This window comes from Alligator sinensis, unplaced genomic scaffold (genome assembly GCF_000455745.1).
Source record: "Alligator sinensis unplaced genomic scaffold, ASM45574v1 scaffold787_1, whole genome shotgun sequence".
Lineage (NCBI taxonomy): Eukaryota > Metazoa > Chordata > Crocodylia > Alligatoridae > Alligator > Alligator sinensis.
Window position 1 is genome coordinate 798,635 of NW_005841911.1, and position 14,198 is coordinate 812,832.

The 14,198-nt window shown below is 45.3% G+C and overlaps 1 protein-coding gene across 2 annotated transcripts in view; it reads right to left on the bottom strand.

Moving 5' to 3' along the window:
* LOC102369367 (maltase-glucoamylase, intestinal) overlaps positions 1 to 14,198 on the bottom strand; it is a 162,435-nt gene that overhangs the window by 12,053 nt on the left and 136,184 nt on the right. For both annotated transcript variants that reach the window (XM_025198043.1, XM_025198042.1), the window contains 3 exons: positions 12,472 to 12,596; positions 11,255 to 11,343; positions 1,437 to 1,486 (listed from right to left, as the gene is read on the bottom strand). In XM_025198043.1, coding sequence (XP_025053828.1) covers positions 1,437 to 1,486; positions 11,255 to 11,343; positions 12,472 to 12,596 — 264 coding nt within the window. The remainder of the gene's footprint in view (positions 1 to 1,436; positions 1,487 to 11,254; positions 11,344 to 12,471; positions 12,597 to 14,198) is intronic.

Here is a 14,198-nt window from a genome sequence, read left to right on the forward strand (position 1 = left end):
CCCAGAGGGTCTCCAGCCATCCACCCTGGTCGCCAATATCGGCTTGCAGGGACGTGTAGCTTTCCTTAACATAGAGAGCTACACCCTGCCCCTTTTCTCTACACGATCCCTCCTGTACAGGGTATAGCCATCTATACCCGTGGTCCAGTCATGAGTGGATTCCCACCAGGTCTCCGTTATCCCTATGACATCATAATTATTTGCATTGAGCAGGAGGACGGGTTCCTCCTGCTTATTCCCCAAGCTCCTGGCATTTGTGTACAGGCAAGCAAGTGCCCCCTGTAGTTTTGAAATTACTGTTTTTAATTGAAGAACTATTTTTAAGTGTTTTAATTGGTTCATGGTTTAATTTAAATATGAAATCAACAGACCAAATGTAGACCTAGAATACAAGGTGCAACTGCCCTAAAAGTTCATTTTGGCTTTGGATGCCAGACTCCAATATCCCCATTTTTCTTCTATACCAAAGAAAAAAAATGTGTGATATGTAATACATGTCCTTTACTGAATTCTGGATTTAAATATATGCAAGAGATGATGAATTATAATCTACTTACTTAAATAGATATGCTACTTAATAAATTGGTAAGTGACATTGAAAGTGCTGCTGATAAAATAACATTATTAGCCAGTGCTATTTCTTTGAATTGATTTGATGTAAATGGCTTAATTTTATAAATATGGGTTTATATTGATGTTTATTTACTTTAAGGATAAAAAATGCACACAATATTTAAGAAATATTAAAATACTCCATTCAAAATATTCCTTAATATAATTTAATCACATTGGTTATGCCAGAGATGATTCAGAATTGAAATGCTCCAATTCTTGGAGAAGTCTGCAGATATATGGATCTGGATTTTTATTTTATTCCACAGTAGAGTTAGGGGCTATTTAGGAAATTAGGCAACTTGGTCTGCGTGTTGATTCCGACCCAGCCTCCTTCTCCTTGGTGTACTCATATCTAGTGTTCTAGTTGCATCTCCCCAACCTCTTAATAGAAGGGATAGGATGCACAGATCACCACTGAAGTCAATCATTCACCACTGGGGCACCTATAAATGATGTGGACATAGTATGGAGTCCTGGAGCCCCAATCTTGGCATGTAGCACCAGGTGAGAGTGGCACAGTCTGGTTCTGGTCATGCGGGCTCGATTTTGGGGTACAGGGTTCTGGCTCACAGACTGGTCCCAGGCCACTCATTTGGACCATGGGGCCAAAAGGTTGAGCATCACTGCCCTAGACTATTTAATATTTTAAATCAAAATTAATGGATTTTTGACAGCCATTACACTATTGAACATAAACAGCTGTATAGCCAAGAGTCAGTTTTATGAAATGTTCATAGCTGTAAATATAATCAATAATTATCCAATGCTTTGGGGATGATGAGCAGGCAACAGTACTTTGCAAAATTACAAGTAACACATACCTGGCTAGCATTAAATGTTTCTAACAGGAAAACATTATTTTCATATGCATCTGCAAAAAGAAATTTGTAGAGTGAATAAATTATATTGAAATACATGATATGCATAAATTGCTTATAGTATAGAATAGTGTTTCGATTTCCAAAATAAGCATAGTTAAAATTATAATTCAATGAGTTACATACTATGTGAATAGGCCCAAAAGATTTCCTTCTGTCAATTCACCATTCAGTCTTAGACTCATAAAAAATTAGGGTTGGAAGGGACCTCAGGAAGTCATCTAATCCAACCCACTGCTCAAAGCAGGACCATCTCCAGCTATATCAATCTAGCCAGGGCTTTGTTGAGCCAGGCCTGAAAAACCTCCAAAGAAGATTCTACAACCTCTCTGGGTAAACTGTTGCAGTGCTTTACTACCATCCTTGTTAGAATTTTTTTTCCTAATATCGAACCTAAACTTCCCTTGCTGCAACTTGAGACCATTTCTCCTTTTTCTGTTATCCGCCACCACTGAAAACAGTTTAGCTCTATCCTCTTTGGAACCACCCTTCAGGTAGTTGAAGGTTAATCTCTCCCTCCCCATTCTTCTCTTCTCCAGACCAAGTAAACTCAGTTTCTGCAGCCTCTCCTCATAAGTAATGTGCCCCAGTCCCCTCACCATTTTTACTGCCCTCCACGTGACTCTCCAATTTTTCTATATCCTATCTGTAGTGGGGGGCTCAAAACTGGACAAGGTACTCCAGTTGTGGCCTCACCAGTGCTGAATAGAGGGGAATAATCAGTTCCCTCAATCTGCTGATAATACTCCTACTAATTGCATTCCAGTATGCTGTTAGTCTTCTTTACAATAAGGGTACACTATTGGCTCATATTGAGCTTGTTGTCCATTGTAACCTTCTGGGCTAGGGACAGACATTCAAAAAGACAAAGCCTGAATTGATTAAATCTTTCAGGTTAGTCTAACCTGGCTAGGCTGAACTGGTTTGTAACAGCACAGACATTCCCTCTGGACTGAGGAACTGTGGGCACATGCCTGCAGTTGCTCAGGGCAGACCCCAGGGGGGCACTACAGAGCATCCTCAGCTGCGGGGAAGCTGTGCTGAGGGGGTGTGGCCAGCCTGGGCTAAACTGGTCAAAGAGGGATTTCATTTCCACTCCCTGTCCCACCAGCAGGGACCTGAGCTGGGTCTGCTGGGTGCTCCCTGCTCTCTGCTGCAGTGGCAGGCTGGCAAGGCCCCTGAGGCTGAGTTGGCAGGGAGGGGTTTATTCCCCCATCTATCCCCATTGCCCCTGGGGGACCACAGCCAGGTCTGCCCACCTCGACTACTGCTGCCACTCACTATCTGCTTGGAGCAAGTGGCAGAATAAAACCCCTCCTGCCCCTTCCACTAGATGCCAGAGGAAGGGGGAAAAATTCCTGGGTCTGCCCACTGCCTAAGGGTCCTTGCCAGTCAGCATCTAGCCACACCCCCACCTGGCTGCTGCAGCAGCCAGGGGACAGGGCCCTTGATGGGGGCAGTAGCCCCTGTCATAGTGCCAGGGAATGCAAACCCCTTCCTGATGGGGGTGGGGTGGCTTGCTGCAGGGCAGGCAGAGCTGGGGCATACTGCACAGCAGCAGTGAGCTTGGAGGGGGCCAGAGCCCTCCCTAGCATTGCCACTGCTGCCGCTGCATGCCACAGCAGCTTTCCTCATCCCATAGCAGCTTTCCCTGCCAGAAAGAGGCGCGTGCTCAGGGAAACCTCACCTACCAGGGTCATCACAAGCCATTTCATTCTATCGTAATCCTTGACTCCTTGATATTTGCTAAGAATGATGTCTCTCCCTTTTAATGACATCTAGTATCCTGTTCCCCTCACGCAATCCTGGAGCCTTTGTTAGGCTATGCCCACAAAGAGTTCAGTGGCTATGGACAGCCAGCTCCCACAAACAGTTCAGGAACCTCTGGCAGCCCACACCCACAAACGGTCTTCAGGTTTTTGGCAGCCCTCTTTCACAAACACTCCCATGTACCCTGGTAGCCTTTTAGCTCAACTCATTTAAATAAATTCAGGATGCCTTCTTCAGGAATCTGCAGCACAATCCAATCTCCCCTTCAGTCACTCCCATGCCTTGGAGAACAAACCCAAAAGAGCAGGGGCTGCTGCCTCCATCACAGTCACTCCCCTTCACCACTCCAGTGGTTGGGCAAGGAGTGGGATTATCCGCTCGTTCCAGGGCACTGCAGTGGGGTCTGCCCAACTCAGCCACCACCACTGCCACTGCTTGCTCTGTGCTCAGTGGAATAAGCCCCCTCCACCAGACACTGGAGGGACGGGGGCAGGAGGTGGCTTAATCCACTACTTGCCCAGGGCAAAGAGTGAGCAGTGGCAGTGGCAGGGGCCGGGAGGCCCTGCTGCATGCCCTGGGGGCAAAAGGAAGAATAACCCCACTCCTTGCCCTCCCCCAAGGGGCCCTGCTGGTGGTGTCTGGCACCGCCCCCACCTAGCCACTGGAACTGCAATGGGGGAGTGACCATGATGGGGGCAGCAACTGTTGTCATGATTTCCCCATACACAAGCCTCTTCCTGGTGGGGAAAGTTGCTGCAGGGTGAGAAAAGCTGCTGCAGACCACAGCAGCAGTGGCAGCACTGAGGGTGGCTATGGCCCCCAGTGCTTCTGCGTGCAGTCCGCCACAGGTCTGCCCACCCCACAGCAGGGCCCCCCTGCTTGGAAGGCGATTGTGCTTGCTCCCCAACACTATGACGGGGGCTGCTGTCTCCATCAAGGGCCCTGCCACCTTACTGCACCAGCAGCAGGGCAGGGGCATGGCTAGACACCAGCCAGCAGGGCCCCTTAGGGGGAGCAGGTATGGGGGTTATTCCCCCTCCCTCTAGGATCCAGCATAGGGCATGTATTCTGCTGCTTGTCCCAAGCAGCAAGTAAGCAGTGGCAGCAACCTGGGGAAGAAGACAGAGCTGTGGTCCTCTGAGGGTAGTGGGGGTAGAGAGAGGAATAACTCCTGTCCCCTGCAGCAGGGAGGGGGGAGTGCCCAGCAGACCAGGCTTGAGTTCTTGCTGGTGGGACAGAGAGGGGTGAATAAAACACCTCTCTGGCCAGATCCCTGCCTCTGCCTGTCCCTGCTCCAACTGGGGAGCAGAGGGGCGGGGCTAGTCCTGCTCCACTGGAGCAGAAAGCCCAGCCCAGAGAGTATGCCAGGATGCTGGAGGACTCTGGTTTAAGTTAAACCAGGAAGGGGTCTGGGACAGACATTGCATAAACCAGTTCGACACAAATCAGTTAAGTCTGATACATCATTCAACCAGGTTTATCTCAACCGGTTTCAGCCATTTTAAACCAGTTTCCGATCACTTAAACCAGTTTATGTGTAATGTCTGTCCCTAGCCCAGGTCCTTTTCTGTAGAGCTGCTGCTTAGCCAGTTAATCAGTCCATAGTTTGTCTCAATACATGGGATTGTTCCATCCTAAGTGCAGGACTTGGCACTTGTCCTTATTGAACCTGAGATTTCTTTTGGTTGAATCCTCCAAACTGTCTAGGTCAATGGTTCCTAAGCTGTGGTACATATACCACAACTGGTACGCAGATGCCCTTTAAGTGGTACGTGGAAGGCTGGGAGGAGGGGCCACCCAAACCCAGATCCCTGCAGCAGCATGCTGCACACAGCCTGTGGCACAGGGCCAGGAACACAGCACCATATGTGGAGCATCACCCAGCAGATAAGTGTGTTGGGGGGAGGAGGGTACATTAAGGCCCCCATGGTAAGGGAGGTAGGGGGGCAGAGGCAGGGATGGGAAGAGTCCAGGCAGCTCATCCAAGGTTGTGTGTGTGGAGGGGTCCCTGCCATCACACACACCCTGGGGGAGGCACATGGGGCACATGCCCCTTGGATCTGTGTGAGGGGCAGAGGCAGACTGCAGCTGCGCACTGGGTTCTGCACTGCATTGCTGCTGCCCCAGGAGCCTCATGTGATGCCATGTTCTTGCCACATGCTGGCTGTACTGCGTCCTCTGCCCACCCAGTGGCGGCAGGCACAGTGTCCCTTGCAGCTCCGGAGGCAGCTTTAGCAGAGTGCACCAGCAGCAACTTGCTGCTCCCCAGGGGTTTTCTCCCCTTGGGCTGGCTCACTCTGTCCTTGCTGCAAGGCAGGCACAAAGGTGCAATGGGCCTTTCCAGGGGTGTGGGAGGGCTCCTGCCACTGGGTGCAACCAGGGCAGGTACGGGGAGCATCTGCCCCCTGGATCTGTGCGTGGAGTAGAGGCAGCCTACCCACTGCACAATGGGCTCAACACCGCACTGCTGCTGCTGCCCCTGCCTCCAGACCTGCACAGGACACCATGTGCCTACTGTGCACTGGCCATGTGTCTCTGTCTGCCTGGTGGCAGCAGACACAAGGCGTCCCACGCAGATCCGGAGGCAGTGCCACATGTTGCAGAGCCCAGTATACAGCCCGCCTCCACCCCACACACAGATCCGGAGGGGCATGTGCCTCCCATGCCTGCCCCAGAGTGCACACAGCAGTGGTACCCCCCCAACACTGCCGCTGCCTCCGGATCTGCACGGAACACCATGTGCCTGCTGCTGCCAGGCAGGTAGAGGAACTCAGCCAGCATGTGGTAGGGACATCCTGTGCAGGTCAGAGGCAGCAGCAGCACAGTGCAAAGCCCAGCATGCAGCAGGCAGTCTGCTTCTGCCCCGTGCATAAATCCAGGGGGCATGCCTTCCCAGGGGTGCACACAATGGTGGGGAGCCACACCTCCCCCAGTGCCCCTGGACAAGTCGCCCATGGCTCCATCTCACAACCCCAGGGTCCCATTCATCCCTGCCCCTGCTCCACTTCCTCCCTCACTAAGGGGGATGATCTCCCCCTCTTCCCCCAATCCTCCCCCTCCACAAACTTACCTGCTAGGCATTGTGTGTTTGTGTGCATGTCTGTCTATGTATGTAAGTCTGTCTGTCTGTCTTTCTGTGTGTGTCTGTCACTCTCAAGCCACAGCCCCCCCAGCCCTGATGCTGCCCCTCACTTCTGACCGATAGTACCCTGCATCCTGCCAGGGTGTGTGGGGACCCCCCTTCCTAGGCTTCAAACCCCACACACATCCACAGCCCCCCACACCTTCACAAATTGCAATTGCAACAATTGCACAACTAATTGTGATCAATTTTTTTTAAATTTCTAACTGTTTTATATGGCTACCATAACTGACAAAGCAATGTTTTATGATTACTAAAGGTTTTGATGCTGTTTTAATACATAGTCTGTTACCTATGTGTATGAAAAAAGGCTGTATTGTTTAAAACTGGTAGTATGCAACCTGTCAGAGTTTGGGAATGGCTGGTCTAGATCTCTCTAAATCCTTGCCCTACCCTCCAGCACATCTACTACTCTCCCCAGCCTGGTGTCATCTGCAAACTTGTTGAGGGTGCACTCTATCCCATCTTCAAGATCATCAATGAAGATACTGAAGAAAACCAGCCCCAGTATTCGCCCCTGGGGCACAAAACAGATTTCTTAGCACAAGAAGTCATTCATCTGCACTACTTTTCAAAACTAATTTGATTATTCTTAAATATTTGGTTTGGCAAAATAAACTCAACTTATCTCAATGCCTATAGCCTGATCCAGGTCATACAGACCCTGTTTCTGCTACTTAGACCTGATCTAATACAGCATTTACATATACAGCTAACTTCCATTATGGAAGTTATCCCATTGATTTATATAGGATTATTCATTAATTTATATGTGAAAATACACTTAAGCACTTTACTGGATTGGGAAATTAAGTATGATTCTTGCATCTTTTATATCTGGGCTTCAATGACACAAGAGGTCACATGGAGCTGTGAGTTGTGAAGAAACAAAATGAAGCAAACCAATGTTAGGAAGATGAAGGAAACTCTCTTGGGCAAGGCCAGCTAATTTTGGGAAAAGCACTTAATATTTAGTGAGTGCAAAATTACATAGGGGAGCTGCTAGTCTTAATCCACCTTTATAGGGGCCCCAAAACCTTTACTAAGAAAAGGGACACAGCCCTGCTAAAACAAATTTATTTTGCATGGGGCAGAAAGTCTGAGGTTCTGGGCCTTGCTCACAGAACTTGAATGAAAACACATAAAAGCAGCTTCAGAACAGAACCAAATCACTTTGGTCCTGATCTTGTTAGGGGAAGGAGCTTTTCAAAGAGACCCATAGAGAGCCAAGTAGTTTATACTTTTTGAAAGGTACATTTGCATTGCTTTTTTGGGTTTGTTCACTGTGAGGCTTGCAGGTGGCTGAAGGGGAGATTGCAGAGTGCTGCAGGTTTCTGAGGAAGGCACCCTGAATTCATTTAAATGGGTTGAGTGAAAAGGCTACCAGGGTACATTGGAGTGTTTGTGAAAGAGGGCTACCAAAAACCTGAAGATCATTTGTGGCTGTGGGCTGCCAGAGGTTCCTGAACTGTTTGTGGGAGCTGGCTGTCCACAGCCACTGGACTGTTTGTGGGCATAGCCTTCCAGAGGCTCCAGGATTGCTTGAGGGAACGGGATACTAGATGTCATTAAAAGGGGGAGAGATCCTGCTTAGCAAAGATCAAGGAGTCAAGGATTAGGATAGTATGAGGTGGCTTGTGAGGTTGTAGACATTCTTGGGAATTCTCAGAGCAACCTCCCAAATTGCTACAAAATTTTCAGCAAGACATGGCAAGCAAGATTGGGCAGTGTCCCTGGGAGAACTGAATGAGGAACAGGCTCAGTTGGGTTGCTAAGAAGACATCACAGTTGCTGTTTAGAACCAGATCCCAAAACACCATCCAATTTGACTGGTTGAAAGTATTACCTCCTGCATCTGAATCAGCAAACTGACATTTGTCAAAAGTAATATTTGATGGAGGTTCAATCTGAGCTTTTGTTTTTTCCATGTATTGCATTTGGCCAAAAAAATCAAAGGACAATTTCATTTCAGCTTTTATGTTCCAGTTGATAAGGACTCATGGTGTGGAGTTAGAGACCAATCATTCTTAAATTTCAAATCACAAGTAAAGCCAACAACTCTTCTTGAATTAGTATAAGGCATTTCTGCTTCTCATTCATCTCTCAGCTACCAGGGGAAGTCAACTCCTTTAGAGGGAGATAAGGGTTTCTCCCACTAGGCATGCCAGTGATTTCCCACCTCACATTCACCAGGAACACATTATCATGATAGATAGGAATGTCTCCTTTGAAATCATAACTGCTTATTTTTATCAATAAGCTTCACATTATGGATCTAAACTAGCTTGCCATGATGCTGATAAGTAGAAGCACTGTAGTATCTTGCATCAGTGATCTGTGGAAAATAGATCACAGAAAAGCTACTGAAGTATACCTCATCATCCATGTTAATTTAATCTACCATTATACTCTACACACATGGTCATCATTTCCAAATCCTAGTAATTCGTGTTGCCATACTTCAGTGAACCACAAGACATATTGACAACAGGCCATATATGTCCAGTGACATCTTTAAGATAGCTGTTGTGACCTTAAATGAAGATTTATTGTTAATTTAACATTAATGGCTAAGCAGAGGTGTCGGTGGGCAGTTAGGATGCATGGGGCAGCAAGGGTTGCCACCATACCAACAGCAGCAGAATAATCAGCTCCCACTGACAGGGTGGCTATTTTTGTGGCTCCCCTTCCCTGTAAAAGCAATATCTGAGGCTGCTGCCCCAATCCCTAACCCCCTCACAGTCATGCTACTGCATTTACAACACAATTTACATGAGGATACATTTTTATAAACATTTCCTTTAATATCAGAAAATATATATTTCCAATTGTTAGGAAACTGGTTAAGGCTACTCTCTTAATCCTTAATATAAGACTAGAAGAACATAAGATTTGCCATTTACTGGGTCAGACCACAAGTCCACCTTGCCCAGTGTCCTGCATCACACAGTGGCAGAGAGCAGATGATGAAAGGGAGCATGAACAGAGTATAACCAAGGTTTTCCCCTTGGCCCTCTTCTACTTGCAGCCTCCAGCAAGAAAGTTCTGATTCAGAGATTGTACCCTTAACTCCCATGTTCAATAGCTACTGATGCTTCTTTCCTCCAAGAATGTGCCTGATTGCTTTTTGGATCTGGCTAAACTACCAGCTTCTGTAATATCTTGAGGCAATGAGCTCCACACTTCAGTTACATGCTATGTGAAAAAGAACTTCCTTTAGGTAGTTTTAAAGTTACTGCTTCCTAGTTTCATTTTATGACCCCTATTGTGAGAAGAAGTAAATAATAAATCCCTATTTACCTTTTCTTCATCAGTTAGTATTTTGTAAACCCTTATGTCCCCCCACACAAGCTTCTCTTTTTCAAAATTGAATAGGCCTAGCCTCTTTAGTCTCTCCTCATATGGGAGCTCCTCCATGCCACTAATCATTCCTACTACTATTCTCTGTACCTTCTCTAGTTCTTCTAGGGCCCACCCACCCCTGGCTCATCCATTTGAACTGATGGCACATACAGACAAGCACTCAAAGAAGAAAGGGAAGTTACCGGTAATTGTCATTCTTCAAGACGTGTTGTCTGTGTGTCCTATACTCCTCTCCTTCCCATATTACTGTTAATTTCACTGAGCAGAAATAGAGGTCAGTTGTCCATTTTATCCTATTTGTGCAAATGGGCTTCAAGATCAGCTGGGTGCAGGTGGCACTAAAGGCTAAAATACTCTGATCTCCGCCACATGGACTCTATGGGTGCAGACTGAAGTGCAGCTCCACACTGTAACTGAAAACACATTGCAGGAATTGTTCTGATCCCTGGGACCAAACAGAAGTTTACTGCTGGTTTCAGGGGGTGTGGGAATCTAGCTGCTGGCTGCCAGCCTGCAGCTGGTCTCCTCTCACAATAGCCCCTCCTCTTTCCCAGCATGTCCCTGTTTCAGAATGGGAGTGGGCAAAGGGAGCAGAGGGAGCTCATTCTAGGGGTTCCCCAGCCTGGGCTGGAGGGTGGGATGGGTGAATTGGAGGCCTCCCCACACCAGGGGAGCTCAATATACCCACCCCATCTTCCAGTGGGGGCTGAAACCCCCCCAGAATGAACTCCCTCTGCTCTCTTTCCCCAGCGACAGGGTGGCAGGCAGTGCAGACAAGTTTCAGAAGACTCTCTGTTTTGAAACATCTTCATCTGACCCCTCATACAATGAGGGTTTAGGTTTTCACCCAATCAGCCATTTTTGAAGTGGTCTGCAGCCTTGCACTTGTGTTTGGTCACTGTTGTAAACTGTGCTTTCTGTGGCAAGATTAGGTGAACATTGTCATTTTTGTCTGCACCCATAAGTACAGTGTAATTAGAGAATTCAGCTCAAAGAACTCCAGTAAGAACAGGTAAGTAAGACCGTTCTTCAGTTTCCAACTTGTAAACCCTGGTCTTGAAATTTGCAACATAATGTGGGAGGAGCCTGGTATATAGGCCCCCTGCCTTCAGTGGGTCTTTGCAAATTTGAGAATCTATCCATGCACCCCAAGATGTAGAATTCTGGGTCTCAAAATATGTTTATGGGTAAATTCCTACAAAGCTCTCACTCACACATGCAGTTATATTGTATACAAGAGAACTATGCACATGCAAAATGATCATCATGATTGGAGTGTACATGCATATACTGAAGTCAATGTAGATGGACAATTATTTACACACCAAATATCAAAGAAAAGTATAATTAAAAAACATGAAAAAACTCAACTGTTCAAATCAGCGATACAAGGTAATAAGGGGAAAACAATAATTATGCAACTTCATATAAACCTTAAAATCTTTTCAAGTTATTATGAGACAAAAAAAAAAAAAAATGTGCTCACCAATGCTGTTCCCATCATCCCAATACAGCTGACCTTGAGCAAGTCCACCATCATCCAAAGCAACAGTAAGTCCCATTGAGTTTCTTCGACTAAAAAAAATTAGATCCAAACAACACATTATGTCTTTCTTCATTTCTTCATAGCCACAGTTTGGATATGGGGGAGGAGGGAGGAAGCAAGGAGAGAGATAGGGGACTGTTATAGTTAGTACCAAGGGTCCTTCATGAAACAATTCAGAAAATACTTAGTGAGAAATAACCCTAGTCTGGCATCCATGAAGGCTGTGGGACCTTAGTCTTCCCAAGCTAAACCCAAAATCAAAGGTTATGTTAATACCTTAAAGATATGAGTATTTTCAGGAAGGGTTGGAAGCTGTTAGCTGCAGTTGACACTGAGACACTGAGAGAGACACAGAGCATCTGTGTGGCTGAACATTAACTCTGCTGCTGAAAAGGGATGCCTGAACTAAGGAATAACAAAATGTGTGATGGATAAGTTAAATTTATACATAGGTTAAGACAAGATGTATATGTGTCTGTTTTCCAAAATGGTGCATCTCCTTTGGCTATATCTGCACTGTTGTACTGTCTTATGCCTATAAACATTTAGCACCAAAGACACAGTAACATGGGGATTACTTTGCTGTGGAACATTCATGCTTATCAAGTAGGTACCAATCTCCTAACCAGGACAATGCACATTCAACCCAGCTATACAGACATACCTCGTATATTCTGAAAGATTGTTCCTGTGTAACTACAGCATTATTGTGTCAGATGTCCAAAGCAAAGAAATTACAGGTATCAAAATCAATTGGATTTGTTGTGTTAAAATGTATGGCAAAAAAAACCAGAGGCTGCAGCCCAGAAATCCAGTGTAAAGCTGATAGAATGATATGTCCTTCGAAAATGAGGTGCTGAAAGCCAGGCCTATCACCCCATGTGCACTCAGAGAGACAGAAGGGGTTCTAAAGAGTGACTCACCATGAAATCATGAAACATAACTTTTTAAGTTATAATAAATCATTCCCAAACTGATTCCCTGTTATATTTTTCCACCACGTGATAAATTGAAATTTTTCTATACCTGTCTTAATCACCTGTTCTCTAGGCCATCTCAGTTGGGACAACTTTTAATACTCTGGACTAAGCATCTATATTCACAAATAACACATTCCCCACACATACATTTCAGTTTTCCAGTTCATCTTACAGTACCTTAAAGCAGTATTAGCAGCAGGGTATTGCCAGGGAATGATGTAACCACCTCGGATGTGAAGGTTGATATGTTCAAGAGGAGCTGAAAAGTTACTGAATTGTCCCCTGAAGCCAATATACTTTTCCTATTAAAAAATGACTTCAGTTCAGTTACTTCTTAATAGCAGTTATGTAAAATGAAAGAAGAATTGGATCATAGAAATGTTGGTTGATATACATTATTGGAACTGTCATTTACAAGATTTTTTGACACAATGGTACCTGTGCAATAGTTTTAAGACAAAATAAGAAAACAAAATTCTTCATTAATAAAACAATAGTTTGAAACTAGTGGATAGGAAATGACCTGAAGTTAGGCAACTGAATGACAAATAATGATAAATTAAGTTTCTTTTGCTTTTGTTTCTGTGAAGGCAGATACAGTTAAATTGCTCCAAGTTATGCCTCCCTACTTCTCCTGCCTTGTGATAAACATCAGATAGGCCATTAAAGTCATGAGAAGCACCAAAAAATGTTTAAGGAGGTAAAAGTCTTTGAAAATGTATCTCTTTGTGACTTTCAAATATCTTACCTATTTCACTCATCATTATTACAGTTGTGTTAAACCTGTTTAACATAATATTGTTATAAAAATATTTTTATGTGGAATTATTCACATTAATAGAATATCATGGTATCATGAACTCAGATTTGCATACCTGAACGAATAATTTACAGAGAAGTGTCTTGTTCAGACCCTTCCTATCTCCACAAACACAAACTCCTCTTTTATCTTTACAATAGGTTTACCAGTGGATGGAGACAAAAAGCACAAAGGTAAGTAGAGACAAGGAACCTTGATAAAAACTTAATAATGGGAGGCAATAGTGGAAGTCTTAGCAATGTTCTTAGGGAGAGAAAAGGACCATTAGTTAGAAACCTGAAATGTTTATATACTAACATGAGAAGCATGGGAAGAATTGGAGGTCCTGGTACAACTAAGCAATTATGATATAAGTGGGTAAAGCCAGAGGGCAAAGGGGAAGAGAGGCTGTCATGATAGGCACTGGTACGAGCCATCAAATCAAGGAGGCAGTGGACAAGACCTTCTTTAAACAACTGATGGAAGTTTCCAAATTGCAAATTGTAGGACCTGGTTCTCATGGAGGTCTTTAATTACTGTAACATCTACTGGGAAAGAAAAACAGCAGTGTACAGGTAATCCAACAAAGTCCTGGACTGTGTTGGGTATAACTTTTTGGTACAGGTAATGAAGAGCACAATTAAGGACAAAAGTCTTCTCAACCTTCTACTCACAAACAGGAAGAAACTCATTAAAAATGTGAATGTGGACAGTACTTTGTGTGAGAGTGTCTACATGATGATAGAGTTCAAGATCCTACAAGGAGGAAAGAAGAAGAACAGCAGAATAAAGACATGGGACTTCAGAAAAGCAGACTTTAACAAACTCAGAAAACTGGTGGGAAGGATCCGCTGGGAAGCAATTTGGAGGAGAAAAGGATTCCAGGAGAACTGGCTGTACCTTAAACCAGTTCTTAAAGTACTGGCTGTACTTAATCCTGTGCCATATTAAGGGCATAGGAGTAAGCTATAAAGTCTGGGGAGCTAGTGGGTTGTGAAGGGATAAAGCTTAGAGAGAGACAGGGCCAGGGGGTCAGCCAAGAGAAAGACCAAGTCCTGCTCCGGCTAGGGAGTGCATATTGGGCAGACCAGCAGCCTGTTGTTCA